The 22,358-nt window shown below is 36.1% G+C and overlaps 2 protein-coding genes across 2 annotated transcripts; both read right to left on the bottom strand.

The window, feature by feature from the left end:
- Positions 1-1,483: 1,483 nt before the first annotated feature.
- On the bottom strand, positions 1,484-2,903 carry LOC103980339 (fasciclin-like arabinogalactan protein 7). Its single transcript, XM_009396716.3, has 2 exons — positions 2,774-2,903; positions 1,484-2,573 (listed from the first exon to the last, which is right to left on the bottom strand). The coding sequence occupies exon 2, from the start codon at positions 2,526-2,528 to the stop codon at positions 1,740-1,742; it is 789 nt and encodes a 262-aa protein (XP_009394991.2). The 5' UTR covers positions 2,529-2,573; positions 2,774-2,903; the 3' UTR covers positions 1,484-1,739.
- Positions 2,904-4,408: 1,505 nt separating this feature from the next.
- Positions 4,409-11,051, bottom strand: LOC135637030 (threonine--tRNA ligase, chloroplastic/mitochondrial 2-like). Its single transcript, XM_065149355.1, has 8 exons — positions 10,660-11,051; positions 9,627-9,773; positions 9,346-9,493; positions 8,983-9,236; positions 8,175-8,552; positions 6,575-6,883; positions 6,275-6,475; positions 4,409-4,854 (listed from the first exon to the last, which is right to left on the bottom strand). The coding sequence occupies exons 1-8, from the start codon at positions 10,990-10,992 to the stop codon at positions 4,594-4,596; spliced, it is 2,031 nt and encodes a 676-aa protein (XP_065005427.1). The 5' UTR covers positions 10,993-11,051; the 3' UTR covers positions 4,409-4,593.
- Positions 11,052-22,358: the final 11,307 nt, after the last annotated feature.

The following is a 22,358-nucleotide window of genomic DNA, read 5'->3' as shown; positions in this document are numbered from 1 at the left end:
ACTATTTGATCATAATTAAGGTACTTGCAAATTCCACTCTACTTAAACCTAATCCCAGCTAAATATTTAGTAATATTAATTAATCTCAAACCTAGTTAAAGGATGAGAAAATAAATCTTACAGTTGCTTCTCCAATGAGGTTCCTTCGGAAAAACTTTTTAGCTAGAATAAGAAATTTACTTGTTTGCTCCTCCTAAAATGTCCATGATTATAAAATTCTTTCGTGCTTTTTTTTTTTTTTTTGAATTTAGTCAGACAACATTGTCACTTTCTTCAGGATAGGTCAATAGTTATTTCTGTGGATTTATGTGTATGTTCCAAATAGATGATAAGGGTTGGATTAATATGCATGTCCTAACACCCAACTATCTCATTTGTCAGATATCATTTTCTCCTAAATGTTCACGGCCAATGCCGGAGGAAGCTCACGAAGCTTATAAATAGGGTATTGGAGTGCATGGCTCTTCTCACTTCAGTTCATCCAACTTCTAGTAGCACTCACCGGCAGTCAGACATGGCTTATAAGGCTTTGATTGTTCTTGGTTTAGCAGCTCTTCTCCTTTTCTCTTTGGAGACGGCAACAGCCAGGCACCCGGCTAAGAAAACCGGTACTGATAACTCTCTCTCTCTCTCTCTCTCTGACAGAAATATATGCATTTATATATAAAGGATTAACGAGTTCAGATGTAAAATGATGCATGTTCATGATGTACGTAACAGAAATCATCACAGCTACCTTAGTGCTTAATTATTTGACTCTTATTTCGTCTGTCGTGCAGAAGAAAAGAGCACGAAGGAAGAAAGTGTTAACCAGCAGAAGTATCCTGGCGGATCGGGTGGCTACGGTGGCTACGGTGGCTATCCTGGTGGCGGATTTGGTGGCTACTGCAGGTGGGGATGTTGCCGTCGTGGGTTCTTTGGAGGTTGCCGCTACTGTTGCCCTTTCCCTGTTTGACTTGGTGATGCTTTACCAGGGAACTTATAAAGACGTGCTTGCTGCTATGAATCCTTTTAAGTATGGCATTGCAAGAATAATATATATACCGCATGTGTGTGGCGTAGAGAGAGAGAGAGAGAGAGAATAAATTAGGGAGCTCTCCCTTCTCTGTGTTTGGTTTGTTATATGCATATATATGGTTTCATACTGTACTCATTTGCGGGTTTGATGCATGCCAGTGGCATTTTTATATAATGTAGACAGTCAATGCATCCTTCGCAAGATTTAATTTATCAGTACAAAGTCAACAGACAGCATCTACATGCAAAGTTGACTTCAAGCGTCGGTTCCACATGATTTACTGTGTTCCGGTCAGAAGCCGAAAGATAGAAGACGAACCTTCATATTTGGTGCATCATATGCCCTTGTCTGAATTCGAACATTTTCACATGGAAAGATTGAAGACCTTCACATGGTTCTAAGTTTGTTCAGCAGAAAGCCACTCCACATGATCTCAACCCAAACAAAAACAATTCTTGAATCACATCTCAAACTCACATTCTTCTTGATACATATGCAGTATTTCGAGGGCAATGTTCATCAACAAGTGTTATACAATGAGGTAAAAAACCTTCTATATATCAATTGGACATTATTCCGGATGACATACAAATTGCTGCGTCATATAATATAGCAAAAAGTATAAGTAAACGACATATTTATGTAAACCACTCCGTCAAAAAGAACTGCCAGAAAAGTGAATCAAAATGCTGTAAGTTGAAATGCTTTGCAGTGCTGCTCACTAAAGAAGCATCAGACCGCTTGAAACAGCCAAAACGAAGTAGATCAAGAGACCAACCCCCCTGGTGTTGTATGCAGAACGGCCGGTATTAGTTGGTGACTCTAAAGATTTGGGAGAAGAAGCGATTCCATTGTGACTGGGGGCTATATCCGATGCCTTCGTGGTCTCCGGAGCTGGAGCTGGAGCTGGTGCTAGAGACGGATCAACGCTGAAGATTGCTTCCGGCAGTAGGACGCAACCGATCTGGTAAACGGCGACTGGTGCAGTAGAGTAGACGCTGCTAGATATCTTTGGGCTTGACCAAGACGAGACGACATGAATGATCCCAGCAGCCTCGGTGACGTTGAGAGTGTACTGCCCGCCGGCAAACGTGGTGACGGGGTTCATGTTGCTGAGGTTCCTGAAATCCGAGAGCGAGTAGTACTTGGATAATGAATGGGACAGGAGAAGCGTCCTGAGTTGGTCGTCGGTGAGGTTGGCCAGGACTGAGGTTTTCAGCAGTGCGAATGCCGAGTCCTTGGGCACGAAGATGGTGATGCCTTGCTCCGAGTTGTTGGCTTGGTTTTGGAAGGTGTCGATGACGCGGGTTTGAAGAAGATAGTTGAGGAAGGTATGGTAAGGACCAGCGACAGAGAGGAGCTCCGTGAGGTTCACATGGTGTGGCGCAGGTGCTGGTGCAGGTGCTGGGGATGGAGGTAGGATCGGTGCCGGAGGTGTCTGAGCTATTGCAGGAGAAGAAATCAGCAAGGCTACTAGAGTAGTAGCAAAAGAGATCGCTGTGAGCTCCATGATCTGTCCAAAACTGTTCTTCCCGCAATAAGACTTTCCTTGCCCCTGCAATCCGTAGAGCTGATCAAAGTAAGCTTCTCTATGAAAATATTTCAAACATAAAGATCCCCAGGCATCAAAGAAACAAGTGAAAGGAAGAGAAATGTAATGATAAGCAACTCATGCACCACTGAAGCCAGAAAGAAGTCTGCTAGAATTAACATTAAACATCAAAAGACAGTAGGGAGAGAGCATGAAGAACTCACCCAACTGTGAGCTTGAGGAGGCACACAACTCAAGGGATGAAGGAAGAGGAAGGCAGCATATAAAAGGGTGGCAGTAGGTGGGATCACAGCAAATTGGAGAGGGTGAAAGAAGGACGTGAGTTGGCCATTCTTCTATTCTTTTTCTGAAGCTTCAGAGACAGCCCATCTCAGTTGAGAGTCGGAAGCTGACCCGACAACTAATCTCCCTCGTCTTCTTTCTATAAGCTTTCTCCACCTTGCACTCCACCCCAAGTCCTAACACCAACATCATTACTACGAGATGGGGCATTGTCTTAGAGTTTCTCACAAGTCTCACAAGTGGTCATGAGGAGCACAACTCTCTCCTGTATCACCTCTATACATGCTAGTTTGTGCAGAACAGCAAATTGTACAAACAATGATTTATATTGGTAGTAAATAAATGAAGCCAGCTTTGGATAGATATCCGTATCCACCATGTGAATCAGCAGGGAGAAGATGGACTCAAGACATGAGGACCAATCACTCCAACAGCACAACAATTAAGGGAAATTTTTCCTGATCCCCAAATCCTTTTTAATTTGCCTAACTACAAGAAGTGATGGGTTGGACTAAAGGTTTCACACAGGAGGAACCTAATTAGATCTAATATAGAGTCAAATGGTGGTGTCATTCTGTGGTTGCCAGGATGTGCCTGTGAGATTCCACAGACTTAGTCAATATGCATGGATGCGTCTTATATCCAGGTTGGTGTCAGTGAGGTGATTCCACCTTCATTGTTCTTAATAATGTCAATTTTGATCTAACCCAATGTTGGGAAGATATCCACCTTGGAATGAAGTGTGATCGAAGTTATTGGGTGACTTGGATGAAGGAAAGTCTTTTGAGTTGGAAAACAATTTAATTGTTGGATATCTATTTAGACTAATTCTATAAATCATGCATCAGATAAATATGTCTTTCCGACATATTTAAAATTAGTTGACAAAATAAAAAAAAAATTTAAAAATTTAAAATATACATAATACCTAAATTACAGAATATTAAGTGTATTAATGAAAAAAAATTCCTAAATTTCATGCTGAAAGGCATCTCCATTTGGCACATCAATCTTTCTTGATTGACTGACACATTACACATGTTTTCCTTTCTCAATCTTATTATTTATTTTTACCCTTTTTTTTCTTCATGTATTTCTTCTTTGTTATTGGTGCGATTGGAATAGTTCTCTAAGAGAATCCCCATCGAGCGTGGCATACCAAAAACTTCTCGATGACTGCATTTTGAAGAACAGGTCTCGTATCCTCGCTTTCAATAGTGCACTCGAACCGCCGGCCAGGAAGCTGCCCCAATTTGACGAGCCCATTCGGCCGAAGAAAAGCAGCAGAGGCGAATCCCTAAAGAACCTGACGACCCCATTAATATTTCTTCTTTGTTATATTTATTCAAATTTATTATAACAAGTAATGATATTTAATACTTTATGAAACAAAGTAAGTGAACGATTAGGCAACCTCTCATCTTTAGTTTATGATGGATGTGATTCATGTCATCCATCCAGAGTTTTCCATTATAGTACAGATGCAATGTGAAAAATTCACAACAAAATGAGTAGGAGGTAACTGATAAACAGATGTGCATGAGAAGGAATACGCGTGGGAGGAAAATATTACTTCATTAAGAGCAAACAACTATAGTACATAATTTGGGAGAATCAAAGGGGGAGAGGGGGAAAACTAGAATCCTTTACTGTTGCTGTTGGTTGAGAATGCACATGCTACGACTGCAAACTCCACTGTACTCAGTTTTGATACTGTTTGAATCAAGGTTAGATGGGTTTCCTACAATGATGTTCTGTTTGACACGGCAAACTGGATTCTAGCTATGAACTCGTCGATGGTCATCATTCCAAGTTCACCTCCAAACCTCGATCTGACAGTAACCATCTGAGTCTCGACTTCTTTTGGCCCAACAACTGCCATGAGAGGCACCTTCTGCTTTTCTGCATTTCTTATGAGCTTCGGTAGGCGCTCGCCGTAGCAAAGCTCAGCTCGGATGCCAATGGAATTTAGCTTTGATACCACCTCCGTGCAGTACTTGACCTGAATAATTCATAATGAAAGTTATGAGCTTAGAAGTTTTCACAATAATGTATGTAATAAATAACAGCACCTCAATAGCTACATAGCATACAAAAGAACCATTTCCCTTGATACTGAGCTATTATTAAGACTGGTTGCAAAACTCGTATCACTAGAAAACATGTTATATGTGAACATGAAAAGTGAAAGTCCTCTATTTGTTTTCACTAGATCCTTGGGTTATATTTCACAAGCAACACATTCTGACATTTAATTAGGTATACAGCACACATAACAACATCCTGATTGAAGGGTAAATTAGAAATGTATGAGAAGCATATTAGCCGTTTAGCCATTGTAACTATATGTTAAGATTGATATCAATGAGTGCATTGAGATACAAAATGCCTTGATTGTTTCACATGGAAGAAACTGCATGCATGACTGTAAATATAGCAGCCCCAACACCACACAATTTATTGATCATCAGTGTTCACCAGCTGAAACGCCAACATTGAGCTAGCATTTATTCTGTTTGCAGACATACTACTTTTATGAATATCAATATGTATCTTTTGACTCCAATAACGCTGAGGACTCATGGAAAAATATCATGATATAAGTTAGTAGCTTCCTTTGTAGAAGTCTCAAATGTATATACAACATTTGTTCCACAGATGTATGTTGAGTGGGTTGGGCCTGCAGGTGTGTTTCATCAAGTTGGCACTCCCATTAGATGAAAAACAGCAATAATCATAATAAAGATGTGGGTTTAAAAAAGGAACTAGATAAAGAAGAGAAACTACAACAAAAAAAGAACCAACAGATTTGCAAGAAAGAATTCAAGACCCATGAAAAAGGACATCAACTCCAGTTAATAAAATCCTAAATTTCAACTAGAATGATTAAGCATCACAATACACCAACCAATAAAGGAAAACCCCTAAACTCATACTATATGGTAAAGATGAAAGGAAATCTATTGCAAAAGTGTGTGTGTGTGTGTGTGTGTGTGTGTATGGAAATTGCCAAAAAGAAAATCTCTGACATCCTTGGCATACCAAAAGATCCATGAGCTTCAAGAGAAATAGAGGAAGAGAAAGAAAGGGAGTGTCAAGAGAGCACCATCGATGTCAACACAAAGAAGAGGGAGATAGGAGGAAATTTTGAACAAGCATATTGTATTTTACATCTAATTTTGATATAAAAAGCACCATTGATATCAACACAAAGGAGAGGGAGATATGAACAATGTACATAATTTTGATTAACATAGAACCATGTTGTATTGGGTTGGGTAGCCAGACACTTAAGCAAAATCAAGTTCAATCCATTTGGGATTGACAACAATGTAGAAAAATAACTCCTTTAGGAAAATAAATATCAATCCATTTGGGATCAAAAGCTTAACAACAAAATCATGGTAAATGGAGAAGCATACCTCAGTATCAGTCACAGGTAAAACACGAGCTTGGATCGGGGAAATCCACAGTGGAAAGTCACCAGCATAATGTTCTATAAGGACACCAAAAAATCTCTCCAAAGATCCAAGAACAGCTCTGTGGATCATAATAGGGCGTCTTTTCTCGGCATTTGAATCCACATAGGATATGTCAAACCGCTCAGGCAAGTTGAAATCAACCTAAAATAATGTCATACAATGGCCTAGTTAGCCTATATGCACATTCCAAAGCTCATTTTGAATGTCCAACCGAATAAAAAGGAATGCTAAACAACTTGCCTGCACTGTTGAGCACTGCCATTTCCTTCCTAGTGCATCTTCAATTTTTAAATCAATTTTTGGACCATAGAAAGCACCACCACCTTCATCAATCTGGTACGCCCAACCTTTGTCATCTAAAGCATCTCTCAAGGCAGCAGTTGCTTTTTCCCATATATCATCAGTGCCCACAAATTTCTCTGGCCGCGTTGAAAGGTTCACCTCGTACTTCTTGAAACCAAATTGAAGCAGTATCTCCTCAGTCAGATCAAGGACACCCCTAATCTCATTTTTTATTTGATCATCCAAACAGAATATGTGTGCATCATCCTACATCATAGTGAAGCCAAACTCAAATCATCAGCATCTTGTGCATTGGTATACAATCATGAATTGTTGGAACTATACTCTCAAGTCTCAAGTAATATTAATGAAACTAAAACTATTTGTTTAACTTTGTTCGGAGTGATCCAAGAACCTTCAGAGCAAGTACAATCAAATATCATTAGGTGATTAATTGAATGTTAAGAACGCAGTTTGGTAAGCATCATAATAACTTTCAGAGAGTAGACCTGTTGTATATTTTGTAAATTGAGATATCAGACTAAAGTGAATGCTACAATCTGAAACAATCCAATACTAATATCTCACCAGTAAAAGAGTTAGATTCTTTTACCAAATGTGAATTTATTCAACAATAGCTATAACTAGGAACACAGATAAACAATAATATTAAAATAACACTAACAGTAATGTTTTTCAACTTGATCATTGTAAAGCAAATCCCCATAAGCCATCTACCCATGATAAATAAAGATCATGAATTCATCCAAACCTCTTGAGTCAAGCACTGTGCCTCTTGAGTCAATGCCTCGCAATCATCCACACAACAATTTGTTTTTCAAATCATGAGTCTATTGATTGATGCGACAAAAATCACATCCATTCAACTTCATCTCAAATCTACTATGCGCATTTTACCACAAAGTAACATGTCATCACTGGATGTCTATAGATGACATCAACTATTGCACTCCTTCGTTAACAATGACTCATAATAATCCATCAAGCCAGGCATTATATCATCACTTCCCTAAGGAGTAATAGTTACTGGCATGCATAACATGTGCAATTGCACGATGGAGATATTATGCACATGCCTGGAGTTAAATTTGGAATTGCATCTCAGGATGTGACCATGCCCAGTGTTAGTACCTCACCGACATGGATAACATAGGGACGCATGACTAGAACATGAAATCCATGCATCAAACTCCTAATTCTTATGTCAACCATGTTCATGGCTTTGCCAATTGACATCACTAATACATGAGATCCCAGTCATGCTATAATGCACATGCATTATCCTCATATGTGTCAGATGAACCAAATGCTAGTAATTTTCTTCAAAAAAAAAAAAAAAGACAAGAATGACCAGAAAACCCTGGCTTAAACTGATCAATTGTAAAAGTGGAAAAGTGAAAACATGTGAAACACTGAAAAATAACCAAGAATACACCAAAGAAGGAGTTGGCACAAAAACATAACAAACTGTGCCACTAGAAAACGTTAAACATGATTAATTGGCCAAGATGCTCTAGAGGCCATCATCCATTTGTACCTGGGTGAACCCTCTCACACGAAATAGTCCATGCAAGCTACCAGACAATTCATATCTGTATACAGTTCCCAACTCTGCCACTCTCATAGGAAGATCTCTATACGAATGCAGCTTCCTCTTGTATACCAATATGTGATAAGGACAATTCATTGGACGAAGCTGATAGAGTTCATCTTCTATATTCATCTGGTCATACATATTTTCCTTGTAAAAGTCCAAGTGACCACTGACTTTCCAAAGATCAGCCTTTGCAACATGGGGAGTGTAGAGTAAGTCATAACCATGTTGCAGATGAATTTTTTTCCACGAGTCTTCAATAATGTGCCTAACCGTTGCACCTTTTGGATGCCAAAATACCAATCCTCCACCTGCATCTTCCTGCAAAAGAATAGAAGGAAGATTAGAATATTCCTCGGGAATTGTAGTTCCAATATACAGGCTGAAAGTTTAGCATAGTATATACAAATTAATATAGAAATGCAAACTTGTCGTACATGCATGGAACATGTGAACAGCAGGCATTGATTGGTCTCAAAGAAATTATAGGGAAGAAGTAATCTCAATGTTAAAACACATATAAATATTTATGAAACCCTGACAAGAAACCAGTAGAACTTTGTAAGATGAAAAAGTGCAAATGAAGTCTCACAAGTTTTCACATGTTATACTTCCATATATCCCTCTCATCTGATGGAAGGATAGAAGTTGTAGCATGATGACATAAACCAATTCTCAAAGAAGATCCTCAAAACATTTTTACTAAACAATTATGGTCAAGCTGATAATATGGTTGAGATAGTTGTAGTACCTGTATAGAGAATAGATCAAGATCCTGACCAAGACGCCTATGATCACGTCGCTTTGCCTCTTCCTTTAGATGAAGGTAAGCTTTTAGCTGTTCTTCGGTCTCCCATGCTGTTCCATATATCCTTTGCAACATGGGTTTACTTACATCACCTCTCCAATAGGCCCCAGCAACAGATTCAAGTTCAACAGCCTTCTTATCGATATGTCCAGTCGAATCCACATGGGGTCCAGCACAAAGATCCCACCATTCATTTCCTGTATGATAGAAAGATAAGTGAGCAGCAAGTTTTTTCAATGGATGCAGCAGGTTCACTATGTTTCATAAAAAGGTTGACCAAGACACTAGAAGAAGAAGCAAACTTACCTATATGATAAATTGTAATAGGTTCTTCCTCTATGCTTTCCAATATTTTTAACTTGTATGGTTCATTTACGGCCATAATTCGTGTTTGAGCCTCTTCCCTTGATACCTCTTCTCTTATTAAAGGTAGATTGCGGTTGATGATACGATCCTACAGATGATGCAAGAAATAAATTCTGTACCCTGAAACAATAAGCTAATGAATATTCTTGCATAGCTACAGCTATGTCATGACCTTAATTTAGAAAGCCATTCAAAGCTTTTGAAGATTAAGTCAGGCTTACCATTTCCTTCTTTATTCTCTTCAGATCCTTGTCCGTCAAAGGCTCCATATCAAAGTCATAATAAAAACCATTGTCTATCCATGGACCTATGGTCACTTTAGAGCCAGGGAACAATCTCTGAACAGCCATTGCCATGACATGTGCGCACTGCAAAAAGAGATACTAGCATCATGTAATGGCAATGCTGAATACAAGCAGCAATGTTCATCATTTTGACCCTTTCTCATTTATAAATATACAGTAAATCTTTACAAATGTTTAATGAATAAGATACAAATATGAATTCCATGTCAACATTTCACTAGTTCTTTGTTTTATTTTCCTTCCTTTAGCAGCTTTGTGAAAACAAGGAAATTGACAAAGTTCATTATAACACAAAGAGAGCACTTAAGTCTGTAAAACGTAATTTTATTTATCAATGGCGATGGATATCAAAATTGATGATGTAGATACACTTCTTCGCACACACAAAATAAATAAATATATAAATATGCAAGATATTTCTTACTGCATTTTTGTATTGGATATTCATGGTTCATCGCATATCATCAATGCTTGATATCTTGTATATGTAAAAACAAATCGTCTGTACCATGCGTTATATAGTGACCGAGGTGCAGAAAGTTGATAAGCAGAATTTTTCTTTTTAATGAGCAAAGCATTTGAAAACAAATTTCATATTTCTCAGTCACATACTTAAAGACACTGATCCATCGTTCTATCTTTTTTATTTCTTCCCTAATTGGAACAGTCCAAGACTATCATCCCTTCTTCCCAAAAATTCCATTACTTGCATAATTTTTCATCAAGAAAGCGAGAGAAGATCCAAGACATACAAAAGCCCAAAATACGTACCTAAATGCTTGCTATAGATCTTACCAACGACTGCAAAGCATCAAAATTTAAACGTTAATGGCATATATCTAAAGAAGAAGGATAGTTCGACAGTCAATATAACTAAAAAAATTATCCTTTTTTACCCTCAGTCTGAGAAAGGAAGCAAGAAGGGTTCAGTTAGGAGGAAGAGCAGTACCGTGTGGCGAATCCGGAGTAACTTCTCGGAGGATTCATTGGTGGGGAGAACGATCCTCTGTTCCCTCAAACTCTCCTCCTTGTCCTTGGCGCTTGTTCCCCCATTCTCGGCATCCAGCTTAGGCTTCCCCTCCACAGCGCTGGGGGCAGGCGAGGAAGAGGCAGCGAACCTGCGGGGGTCTCGCGTCGGAGACCAGAAGGGGAGGGATGGGGCCCTCCGGGTGGCGGGAGGCGAGGGGAGGCGGCCGTTCAAGAGAGGACGAGATAGGGTTTGAGGTCTGGGGAGGAGGAGCGACGAGGGTGAGGCTGCCGCCATGGCGTAGGCGAAGCTCATCTTCGCCTCCCCTCTTTCCGCTCCAACGACTTGGCTTGTGTGGACCGATCGTTTCTCTTTCTTTTGTTTCCTTTTAGATAAACTAAAAAAATGAGAGGTATTTTTTGTTCATCTTTAATTATTTTAAATAATATAAATTTATTTTATTTTATTTTTTAAATTTTGGTTATTATTATTTTCCTCTGAACTCTCAATAGTTTACTTGTGGATGCTCGATGTCCACGAATGGCTAACGGATTGGAAAGTTTGCTCTCCTATCTCATTTAAAAATAAAAGGTGATTAGCCTTCCTTTTTTTTTTCTCCTTCAAATCAACATGAGGAACAAGTTCTTTCAAAATCTGTCGCTATGTCTGCAATTGAGTATATTTATATACATACAAAGAGTTTAGGAGATCAAGGAACTGAAGTTTCGGGACAAAATTAAGCAACAAGAATAGAAACATTAAGTTCCTTTTTCTTTCTTTTTTTTTCTAACAAAAGTGCTATGGTTTCAATTAAGATGGGTTAAGGTCCATTTAAATCATGATGATTTTGATCATGATATTCTTAAGTCCTAATGATTTACTAATATATAAAGTAACTCATACATTTTAAAAATCATAGTACATAAGTCTCTTCCATCAAATCTAAATTAACAGAAGTTAAATTCGACATATTAATTTATAATAAATTATTAATATAATAATATATATAATTTAAGTTAAAAAAAAATAATAATGGGAGGAGATGTCATCATGGAAGCGACCACCAACAGTAGTACCGAATCGCTATTACCTTATAAGGTGTCGTACACACGCAACCTCTCCCATGTTAACAATAAGCTCAAGAGTTTCTGGTTATGCCTCAAGTAGATGTTCTCGATCGACACTATGTATGCGATGATCTCTTAATCCCTCTTTCTCCTTCGGAGCATCTTTGTCCCCACCACCTCTACTTTATCCTCTCCTGTGCCCCCGCTCATCGAGCTTTATGATGTGATGGTCTAATTTTCCCTCGCCTCCACCTCTAGCCTCTCCTAACTTTGTCTCACCGCCTTCGTCCGCTATTACAGTCTCTATCGCTTCCTTTTCCTCAACAAGCTAGTTAGAGAGAGTGAGCGAGGGCAGGAGGGCTACACAAACTAGCTCGACCACTCCTTCTGGTTGCTCTTTATCTTCGTGATGTCATGCTTCGTCGGAGAGATAGCTTATAATATGGTACTCGTCGGGATCGAAGAGAGTGTCGTTTATGGTGGTGGGTAGCATCGTGGTAGCATTCAACTGAAGCTAGCGAGCGACATATGATAGATCCAATTCATCGTAACTTTTAATAATTAAATTATCGAATAGGAATAAGGTTGATATAACATGACAGTAAAATAAATTTGAGAGATTTATGTCGAGCGGGAAATTTCTAAAAAATCAGAAAAATCCATAAATTACAGCATAAAAGTTTGTTGCTTCAGCAAATATAATCCTGTTTGTGAACTAGATCTCATTCGATGGAACATGCAGAACAATTTCTGCCTCCAAAAATTATTATCTAAATAGGAATAAAAAAACTTGTGACACCTAATCAAACTAACACTGAATCAAGTGTTGATTGTACATTCTAGTGCACAATAATTTATTTGAGTGTAATATCATGGAGTCTATCCAACACACTTTAAAATTTTAGGACGGAAGAAAATATGATATGAATAGTTATTCTACTGATATTTTAACATTTTTCTTAATTTATGGACTTGATAATTCAATTTGACATGTTTTCATCTTAAATTTACAATCGAATGTAACAGAGTTTATTTACTGAGTATAACACATAAAATTTACATACATACTTTATTTAAACCATCATGATCGAAGGATAATGTGATAGAAATAGTTACTCTATTAATTTTTTTTATTTTGTTATTTTTTTAGTCTAATTTGGTAGAAGATGAACATGTTCGATTCATTTAACTTGGTTAGAACATTTTCAGCATTTGCACCCCAAGTAAATTATAAAAAGAGGGGCACTCCTAAATAAGAACTGATTAGGATGGATTTTCTTGATAAATTGGTCAATAAATGAATATAATCAAATACTTATATTAATTTTAATTAAATCTTATATTATTTATTAGGTTTAATGATTAATCCATTAATTTGATAGGCCTAAATAACTAGTTCAAAATGTTGAGCTCATGTTAATGATATTATTATACTTCATCTCGCTCGATACGTCGACTCCAATATTTCTTAAATTCGGGTCGTAGGACATATCATTTTAATTGTTTAGTTTTCGAACTAATCAAAGATACAAAATAGCTAAGCCTAAATCGATGGTAGGAGACTCATCAAGATCTTACAAATCGATTTAGATCATCACTCACTTTGTGAGCTTCCTCACTATAGAATTTGATATGTTTGTCAAAGGATAATATATCCTTAAATTCAATCGTAAAACGGTACACGTAAGGTTTAGTCTAATAATGTTTTGTTCTACGTCATGACATCTTCTCTGCTCCTTTCCATGGGTAGACAATGAATTGCTCACCCTGCCTAATATTAGATTGATTCTAATATGTTTTCTAATGACATTAAGTTGGTGTACTAAGAACTTAGGCCTTATAAGTCATATTTAGGCCACAACGAGGGAAGCCCACGACATAGCAGACCAAATCAGCCCATCAGCTTCTATGAAGAGAAGAAAGAAGAGAAAGGATAACCCTAATAATCCTCTTTTTATTTCTAGATGAGATCATCTTTATCTACTCATCCTCTTATACAGTGATCATCTTATGAACACAGGAAGATAAACAGAAGAGAACTTGCAGCTTTTTTGATGATGTTTGATGGATTCAAGTGAATTGCTAGATGTGTGATTTCACGTACACAAAGAACACATCCAAACAAATCGATTCACTTATTTTTCCTCTTCTTGGCACCTTGTGCAGCTCTTCGTATCTTTCGTTTCAGCAGAAGAACATGCTGAAGCCTGACACCTTATTCATTGTCACGATCAGACTTTGAAAAGGAATTCTCTTTTTTTTTTTACTTTAGGTATCATGCAATTGACCTCACGCCAGCCTCCTCTCCTGCACCTTCTTGGTGCCAAAGGCCAGCAGTTCTGGTGAAGAAAGACGAGTCATTCAGAAAAGAAAAGAACTCTGGGTCACACACCTTGTCCTTCTGCTCCAATGTCGTTATCAGATGAAATCAGACGATCGTTCTGATGGCTCAGTCACACAGCGTATCGTGTGATATGAACTGTGTCCAAATAGTGGTGGTCTTCTTCCAGCCAAGAAGCTGGATCTGCCTGCTGGTTCATGGACGCCACAGTACTGTGAGAGGTGAATCTTTTGCTTGTGCACTTAATGGTGATCGGATTGAGATGAGTGAGCTGTCATGGACCTCAAAAGGAATAAATGGCTATGAGCAGACGGTGAGCTCGCTAGTAGCCACTGGAGTTTAGTGGTCAAGCTCCCCAACACAGTATCACTTTTGGGTCATCTCTCACCTTCCACTGTGGTTGGGACTGTCGGGTACATCAGAAAGAGAGATGATGATGCTACGGTCGTGTCTCATGTACGCAGCTCTACCCATGCATTGTGAACTGCCAAGTGATGGAATAGTGTTGTTGCTATTAGAGCAGCACAACATAATTTTTTTAGAGACAAAAGATGTCTACCAGTGTTTGATGATTCATTGAAGCTGGAAAGAGTAAAAACCTGAGCATGTAAGCAAGCCACTTCGGAGGCAGGTGGAAAAAGGCTGGGTCATCATAATTAATTTGTTTCTCCGAGGGTAAGAAGTTTATTTATATAGATATAGTGTTTACTATATAATTCTCATGCAATGTTATTACACCCTTATATAATATAAATATATATATATACATATATATATACATATATATATATTGGATTTTAACATCTAATATATGTCTAACATGTGAAACAAATCCAAATATATGGTGCAAATCTGAAGAATAACTATTATTAATTAAATACAAACCTAAATAACAAGGAATGCATGTAAATTTCTGACTCAAGACCTACACCCACTTGAATCTCATATCAATAACTGCGTATATTATAACATAATGATTTAGTTCCACATTAAAAGTGATTTAATCTTATAAGAGTCTGTTGGCATATTATTTTAAATTTTAATTTGGTTTAACATCGAAAATAAATTAAAATTAAGATTGACGTGTAAAGATTTGATAAGTTTTTTTAAAAATAAAAATATATTAAATGAGGTTTCGAATCATCAATAAGGGGATATGGTAATATGTATTATTATTAATTTAGGTTTTAGTATCTTAAGTCAATAGTTCAGACTCGACGATATTAATGGATCGATGGTTCAGATTCACTCATATTAATAAATCAATTATCCTATTCGATACTTAAAAATTAACATTAAACTATTATTATTAGCGTACATAGGAATCAAATACTCATGATTTTTATTTTAAATCTAGTCAAAAAATAAATATTTCATAATTCGGTGAGATATCTAACCTATTAACTTGATAGGTTTGGAGGAGGATGTGATCCAAAATGTTTAAGTTCGTATTAATGACAGAACATTCATCAAACCTAAATCTTTTCACAATTCCAACGTGAGAATAAGCTAGGGATATTGCAAAGAAAGCTTCAAACTAATAAGGTTCAAAAATATAAATAATTACAATAATTTTTAAATATTGAAAATAATTTTGCATCTACTAATAGTAAGATGATTTGCACACATTAAAAGAAGTCTCGATTTTTCTTTAAACCTCCCATGTTAGTTGATGCAAGCCACAACCATGAATTCAATATAAATTGGGTCTTTTCCTAGTCAACTTTTGAAATTTATGATAGTCTAATTGAATTATTTATTATCATGGTAGCAAAACAAATTATGAGTCTGCTTCTTTCTATTTCAAGTATTGTTCGATTAATATCTGTGCAATGTTCTTTCTAAATAATTTGCATATGAGTTTAGTTTTAGTGTCAAGTATAATCCAACTCACATGTTAAATTAAACACTTTCTTGATAGCTTAATATTTTAGGATTAATAATCATCCAAACGAATTCTTTTTGTTACCTCAAATAGATGAGCAAACCATCCAAATTCTTTTGCAGCCACAGGAACTGCAACCCTTCAGCTGATGGAGAGCAAAACACAAGTACTTTCTTCATCAGGGAAACCAAAGGGAGACGCACACCTCAGGGGTGTGGGCCTGCATCCAAAATAAAGCCTAGAAAAATGGATAGCTGATGGTAAAAGCAAAGCAAGGATCGGAAGCTTGCTACTATTCTTTCCCCTATGAAAGCAAGAAGGATGGAATTGTCGATCCATGCACTTCAACTTTTTTTCTTTTTTTTTGTTTGCTACTTCAACCGATGTTCTTAATTTTGCTCCCAGCAAACATTGTTGTTGTTTGATGAAAAAGTGTACGTCAATAATGTGGTCCGAAGTTGATGAGATGATATGGGTGGGGGAAGGAATCTACCTGGCTGCAGACACATTCCTTTCCACAGACCCACATCTCCATCTCTTTCTATGATGTGCATGAGCCTCTGGCCGCTCCGTTGTTCCTGATAGCTCATGATGCATCCAGCCATGGCAGCTTGGTTCCCCATCCTCTAACAGCAGCACCTGTGACTTGACCCTGAGTTTTGTCTTTGGGCCAGGAGGACTGTGTCCGATGTGTAGAGGATGATCCAGAAATCTGGCTTCTGTCATGGAGCACACAAGCTTTGTCAGTTGTGCAGATCCAGCTGAATGCCATGGATTTTAACTGACGAAGAGAGGAGGATTGTTTTGCCGGATCTCTGAGAAGGACACCAATTTCTATGATAAGATATGTACGTATGTATGTATGTATGTATACATACCCATATATAACTTGTACAGAAAGAACCAAAAGTATTTTGATTCTTCAGTTAATCAAACACTAACCTCTTCAGTACTGCACTCCTGCCAAAATCATTTGGACAAGAATGAATCACACTCGATCTTTGATCTAATATGCAATCATCTAAGATAGTAGATAATTGCCATGCAATGTATAATAGTATACAAACAAATAGTAGATAATGTTGTGTCGTTTAAACCGACATCAATCATTGTTCCTTCCAATATAACTCATTCCATTTTATATTTCTTGGCTACGACTGCTTTTATCTAATGCTAATCAAGTACTTTATGAGAATGAACCTGAACACATGGCTCAAGCTTGATTGCTCAGCTTTTCAACATATGTATGTATCTGATATTACCCTGGAAAAAAGCCTTCTCTCTTCTCTAGCTCTCACAGTAGAAGACACCAACATAAAGTGTCAGCATTGAATCTTTGACATATGGCGCAGTGCCCACTTGGTTGTATCAGAAGAAGTATTTGGCTGCTCATACAACACAGGGTACTGTCACTGGAAGAGCCAAATCTGGACTCAACTCTCCAAATCTGGAATATGTTCTCGGAAATAGAGAGAGAGAGAGAGAGGCGTAGGCCATGTCTATGAGTTACAAGGTCGTCAGGTCTGGCTGGCTTTTCTTCACACACATATATGCGTACATTTGTTTGAGCAAATAATTCATTGGCTTTGTGATACCTATAGTACATTGATCTGTAATATTCTCTTTGTTGTGCACCGAGGACGACTCTGAGTTTTTGGAGAAGAAATCACATTCTAAATTGGACAGTTGGGATCAGATCAATAAAGTTTGAGAGAGAGCTGAGACGACAAGGAGGACTCCTCAGAACTGTGGTTCACATAAAGCCATACTACAACATTCCATGTCGTCCGTCTCCTCACCTTGCTGGGCCATCTGGAGATATTTCATAACTCGCAATGGTTACAACAACGACGACGACGACGACGACGACGACGACGACAACAATAATAATAAATAAATCATTCTTTATAGTCATTTTCCATTGTGGACCTATTAAGCTCTCGAGCTTATTACGGGTTGATATATATTGTCATCTCAAACATCGACGATACCATTGAATTGGGACACAATCTAGGGATGATATCCCTCTTGCATGAGAATGTATTCAAGTGATTTAATATTGTTAGGAATCATTACTTCGGTAAATCTTACAATATTAAACATTTAGATTCTGCAATTGATCAACCTTTTTTTTCTTTGTCACAAAGATACCTAATTATGTAGTAAATGTATACTTGAGCTATTTGATACACTCATTTAGATAGATTTGTTCAACATTTCAAACACCAATCTTAATAAATATAACATTTAATATGTCTAATTTATAGAAAAGTCATGTGACCAAGGATGTGGCATAATAAATCATGCTCAAACATAAGCCTTTGGTGCATTACTTCTTGATTCGTAAGTTTCTGTATTATGAAGACTTTTTAAAAACATGTAAATACATATCGGAAGACGATTGAGAATTAACAAAAAAAATGTAAACTTAAAGTAGTGAATATAATATTTATATAGTTTGACACTCCTTATTTACCTTTAGAAAGAAAATTTTAAATTCTTTATCATAGGTGATAATACATATAATGGATTTTTTTTTTCTTAAGCTAACTCAAAGTTTAAGTCAAAAGCCTATTGAACACCACCTAATATAAATCTTGAGTTAAAGTGTTTTTCTTATGTCCACTTTTACATAAAGGGCAATTTTTTTAAAAAAATATTAGAATATTTTTCAATTGGTACCCCTCATTTTATTTTTTTTAAATAGTATTATTAATTTTAAAAAAAATCAAAAATGCCCCTAAAAAATTTTCCACCAAATTTTCTAGTTTTAAATTATTATATAATTTTTATTTGACTCATTTATAATATTTTTCAATAGCATTTACAGTGCTTCTATTACGATACTGAAAACACTATAATTATTATTAAAAAAGCATTGTAAGTGATATCATATTGGTTTTGTTTGGTTGTCATTATTCATAGATTATTGCAATATCATATGTTTAAACTGGTAATTGGTTTAGTTGAGGTTAAGAGTTCATTTAGATAATTTATGATATAGGTTTTACAGTGTCTTTATTGTGATGGACGAAATACTGTAATAAACTATTTTTTAATTTCTATTTAAGTTATATGTTCTCAGGATGATTGTTTGGGAAAATATCTTTTTTTGAATTTTTTTTTCGGATGGTCCCCCTCTTCTTATAATTCCCAAATAGTCACCCCTATTTCAAAAATCTCAAAAATACCCCCCAAAATCTATCACGTTTTTTCTTTTGTCTAAATCCAAAAACAAATTTTGCCAACTGTTCAAGGTGTTTTTATTTTGAAAACACTGTATAGTATTTTTATTTCAAAAAAACTATGACATCAATATTTAGTTCAAAAACACCGTACAATGTTTTTGTTTTAAAAACATTATAAAACTTTAACACTAGTTTATAGTATTTTTGTTTTAAAATTACTATAAAAACACTATAACACTAGTTCAAAAATATTATCTAGTATTTTTGTTTTAAAAATAATGTATTGTATTTTTAAAACAAAAATGCTATATAATGTTTTTAAACATTATATAATGTTTTGTGGTTAAAAACTAATCAACAAAATATTGTAAATAGTTGGGGAGATTTTTTTAAAAATTTGGAAGAAAAAAATAGTAACTTTTTGAATAGACATTTTTGGAATATTATATTGGAAAACCACAAATAACATCACATGCATAATAAAAAATAAAAATAAAAATTAATTTTTTAAATAATCTTATTTAATTGTCATGCAAAGATGTTGAGCGAAAAACTTAAAACGATAAAATCGTATAATTGCATCAAGTGGTTGATACATTCTCACATAGGGGAGATCATATATCTCCAAATCTATAAATCTCAGTTCATGGATGAAGGAGCTATTACAAACTCCTCTCTAGTAGTGATTCACATAGTGGATGTGGTGACGACGCATCTCCTCATGAAGCACGTTTTTTCTTCTCATTTGCGCACCACCACACCATGATAACCAAGGAGGGATTGGTGCCTCTTGCTATTCTCTCATATTAGAGAGGGGGTAGTCGGCTCGAGAAAGAGATAGGGAGGAGATGAAGGAGGTGGCGACACCAAGGGTCTAGCCCAGGACTCTTTAAGCCCTAAGTCCTATATATAGAGAGCTATCTTAATTTACCCTAATAGATCCTTCCTTTTGGGTATTGGATCTTTATCCATTAACTTATGGTTTAATGGATATTGGATCCCCATCCAATAATCATTAGAAGCTCTATTGGGTCTCTCCCAAAGATCCATTAAAACATAGGCTTATCAGATATCTTATATCTGATCATTTATTCGTCGTGTTGTCCATTATATGTGTGTGACCCTCTAGGTCTAATACCGAGCTGATCTTGAGTTGCACATGTCAGAACTCTTTCTGACTTAATGAATTATTATCCTTATAATAATTCACTCAACTCATCAACTATGGATGTACTAAGCCACTACGTTATAATCTTTAAACCGTACACGGGGATATAATCCATTGGATATGTCTGCCCTTAGTTATCGTGTATCAATAGTCCATCATCCATCTAATATTCCAAAGATCGTATACTGGGTATGGTGTTGTCAAGCCCGTTTGAAATCTATTCGAGTCTCACTCTAATTAGATTCTCCTAGAGAATTTATTCTCTCTAAATTCGAATCTCATGCTTATCGGATTCATCACGATTTAATCGACCTTGGCTAGAGATTTACCTAAGTGAGAGCATATGAGATATTTCTCTTATGATACCGAGAGTAGATGATCATTTATCGATACCCAATTGTCTTTGTAAGATTGGCTACCACTCTCGATGACCATTTGTGTTATATTTAGAACTTCTATATCCATAAATCCGATATAAAAAATTGAAGTACTCAAATAAGGCATCCTTAGTATTTCAAGTATAAGGACCAGATATACAACTAAGACTATGGAATTATTGTCTCACTATAAGTTATCATTAACCAACATGTATTCTATAAGCAGATCATTCAATGAACTCATTCTCCAGTGAACACTTGCATTATATCCTTAGTATCTCAACATAGACAGCTATGAGACCAGTTGCCTCCATCATATAGACGAATATATAGCACACCGGTCTGTCTGATTATCTTGATGTCCATCTCAAGTAACCTATGAACGGAAACATTTAGCGATCTGTATTTATAGACTGATGATCCAATTCTCGTTACACAGATCCATTAATATCACAATATATATTTATCACATAATATAAAATAAAAAATATCATAATAATAATAAGTAAAAAGATTATGCAACATATCACACGTGTCATCGTGATTGATTTACAAGACACTTGTAACTAACACATTAGATATAGGAGATGACTATTTGGGAATTATAAAAAGGGAGTACGATGTGAAAAAAAAAACTCTAAAATAGTTTTTTTTTAGACAATTACCATTATTCTTATACTATTATAAATACATATTTGAATTATAATATGATATATCAAATATTTATTATTTTATTTGACTCATTTATAGTGTATTTGTTGTGGTGACCAAAATATTATAAAATTTTTGAGGGACGATTTGAGCATTTTTTAAATTAAGGCAATGTTTGAGAACAACAAAAGGGGTACCAATAAAAAAATGTAAATATTTTATAAGAAATCTTTTTCAAACTAAGCGTCTTCCAATTAACTTAGCCTTTAGGTAACTTAAGAATCTAAAATTACTGGCCAATCATTATACATATAACTAGTCATTCGCATCATCTTAGTTAATTTAAAAAAAAACAGATAAATATAATCCAAAATGATAAGAAGGCAGCATGTAACTAATTGGTCTTGATATATCTCTAGAAGTAAAAGAAATTCTTCTCTATTACAATCCTACTCTTAGAATAAAAAAGGGAAGAAATTGATTGTATCAGTGATAGAGTATCAGCTAACTGCGGTAGTTCATAGTATCACTATATTTGATGCATTTAATACAATGATCATAAGAAATATATGAAGTCAGTGAATCATTTTTCTTTTGGAAATTTAATTACTTGTAGAAAAAAAAAGTGTCGAAATAATTCAGCTCCAAAATCGAGCAAAAAACATAAGAACAGCAATAAGTTCCCTTCTATCTTCATCATTCATCCTCAACAATTCTGTTGATCATCCTTTCGAGTATCTTCAGATCCAGAAGATGTATCATTGAAATTAGTACTCTCAGCCATGGCCTCTTCTGCTCTCACTTATTACATGTAATTCCAATTCAAGTTGTAATTATCTCGCATATAAACTTCAACGAAAGTTGTATTAGATGCAATTGATCGATTTGCCTAACTTGTAGTAATCCCCATGACAACGAAGTGATAGACTCATGGAAGCATCATCTTTGTCTCCCTCTCTCTCTCTCTCTCTCTCTCTCTCTCTCTCTCTCTCTCTCTCTCTCTC

The sequence above is a fragment of the Musa acuminata genome, chromosome BXJ3-4, assembly GCF_036884655.1.
Source record: "Musa acuminata AAA Group cultivar baxijiao chromosome BXJ3-4, Cavendish_Baxijiao_AAA, whole genome shotgun sequence".
NCBI classification, from domain to species: domain Eukaryota; kingdom Viridiplantae; phylum Streptophyta; class Magnoliopsida; order Zingiberales; family Musaceae; genus Musa; species Musa acuminata.
Note: the sequence above shows the minus strand (reverse complement) of the source record. Positions and strands in the feature narration are given on the sequence as shown.

What these genes read in the sequence shown, in the direction of transcription:
- LOC103980339 (XM_009396716.3), bottom strand. Translation starts at nt 2,528, where the DNA reads ATGGAGCTCACAGCGATCTCTTTTGCTACTACTCTAGTAGCCTTGCTG.
- LOC135637030 (XM_065149355.1), bottom strand. Translation starts at nt 10,992, where the DNA reads ATGAGCTTCGCCTACGCCATGGCGGCAGCCTCACCCTCGTCGCTCCTC. An exon ending in TTGATCTATTCTCTATACAG is followed by an intron (nt 8,553 to 8,982) that starts GTACTACAACTA and finishes ATTCTTTTGCAG; the next exon opens with GAAGATGCAGGTGGAGGATT. An exon ending in TACCTGTGACTGATACTGAG is followed by an intron (nt 4,855 to 6,274) that starts GTATGCTTCTCC and finishes TGAATTATTCAG; the next exon opens with GTCAAGTACTGCACGGAGGT.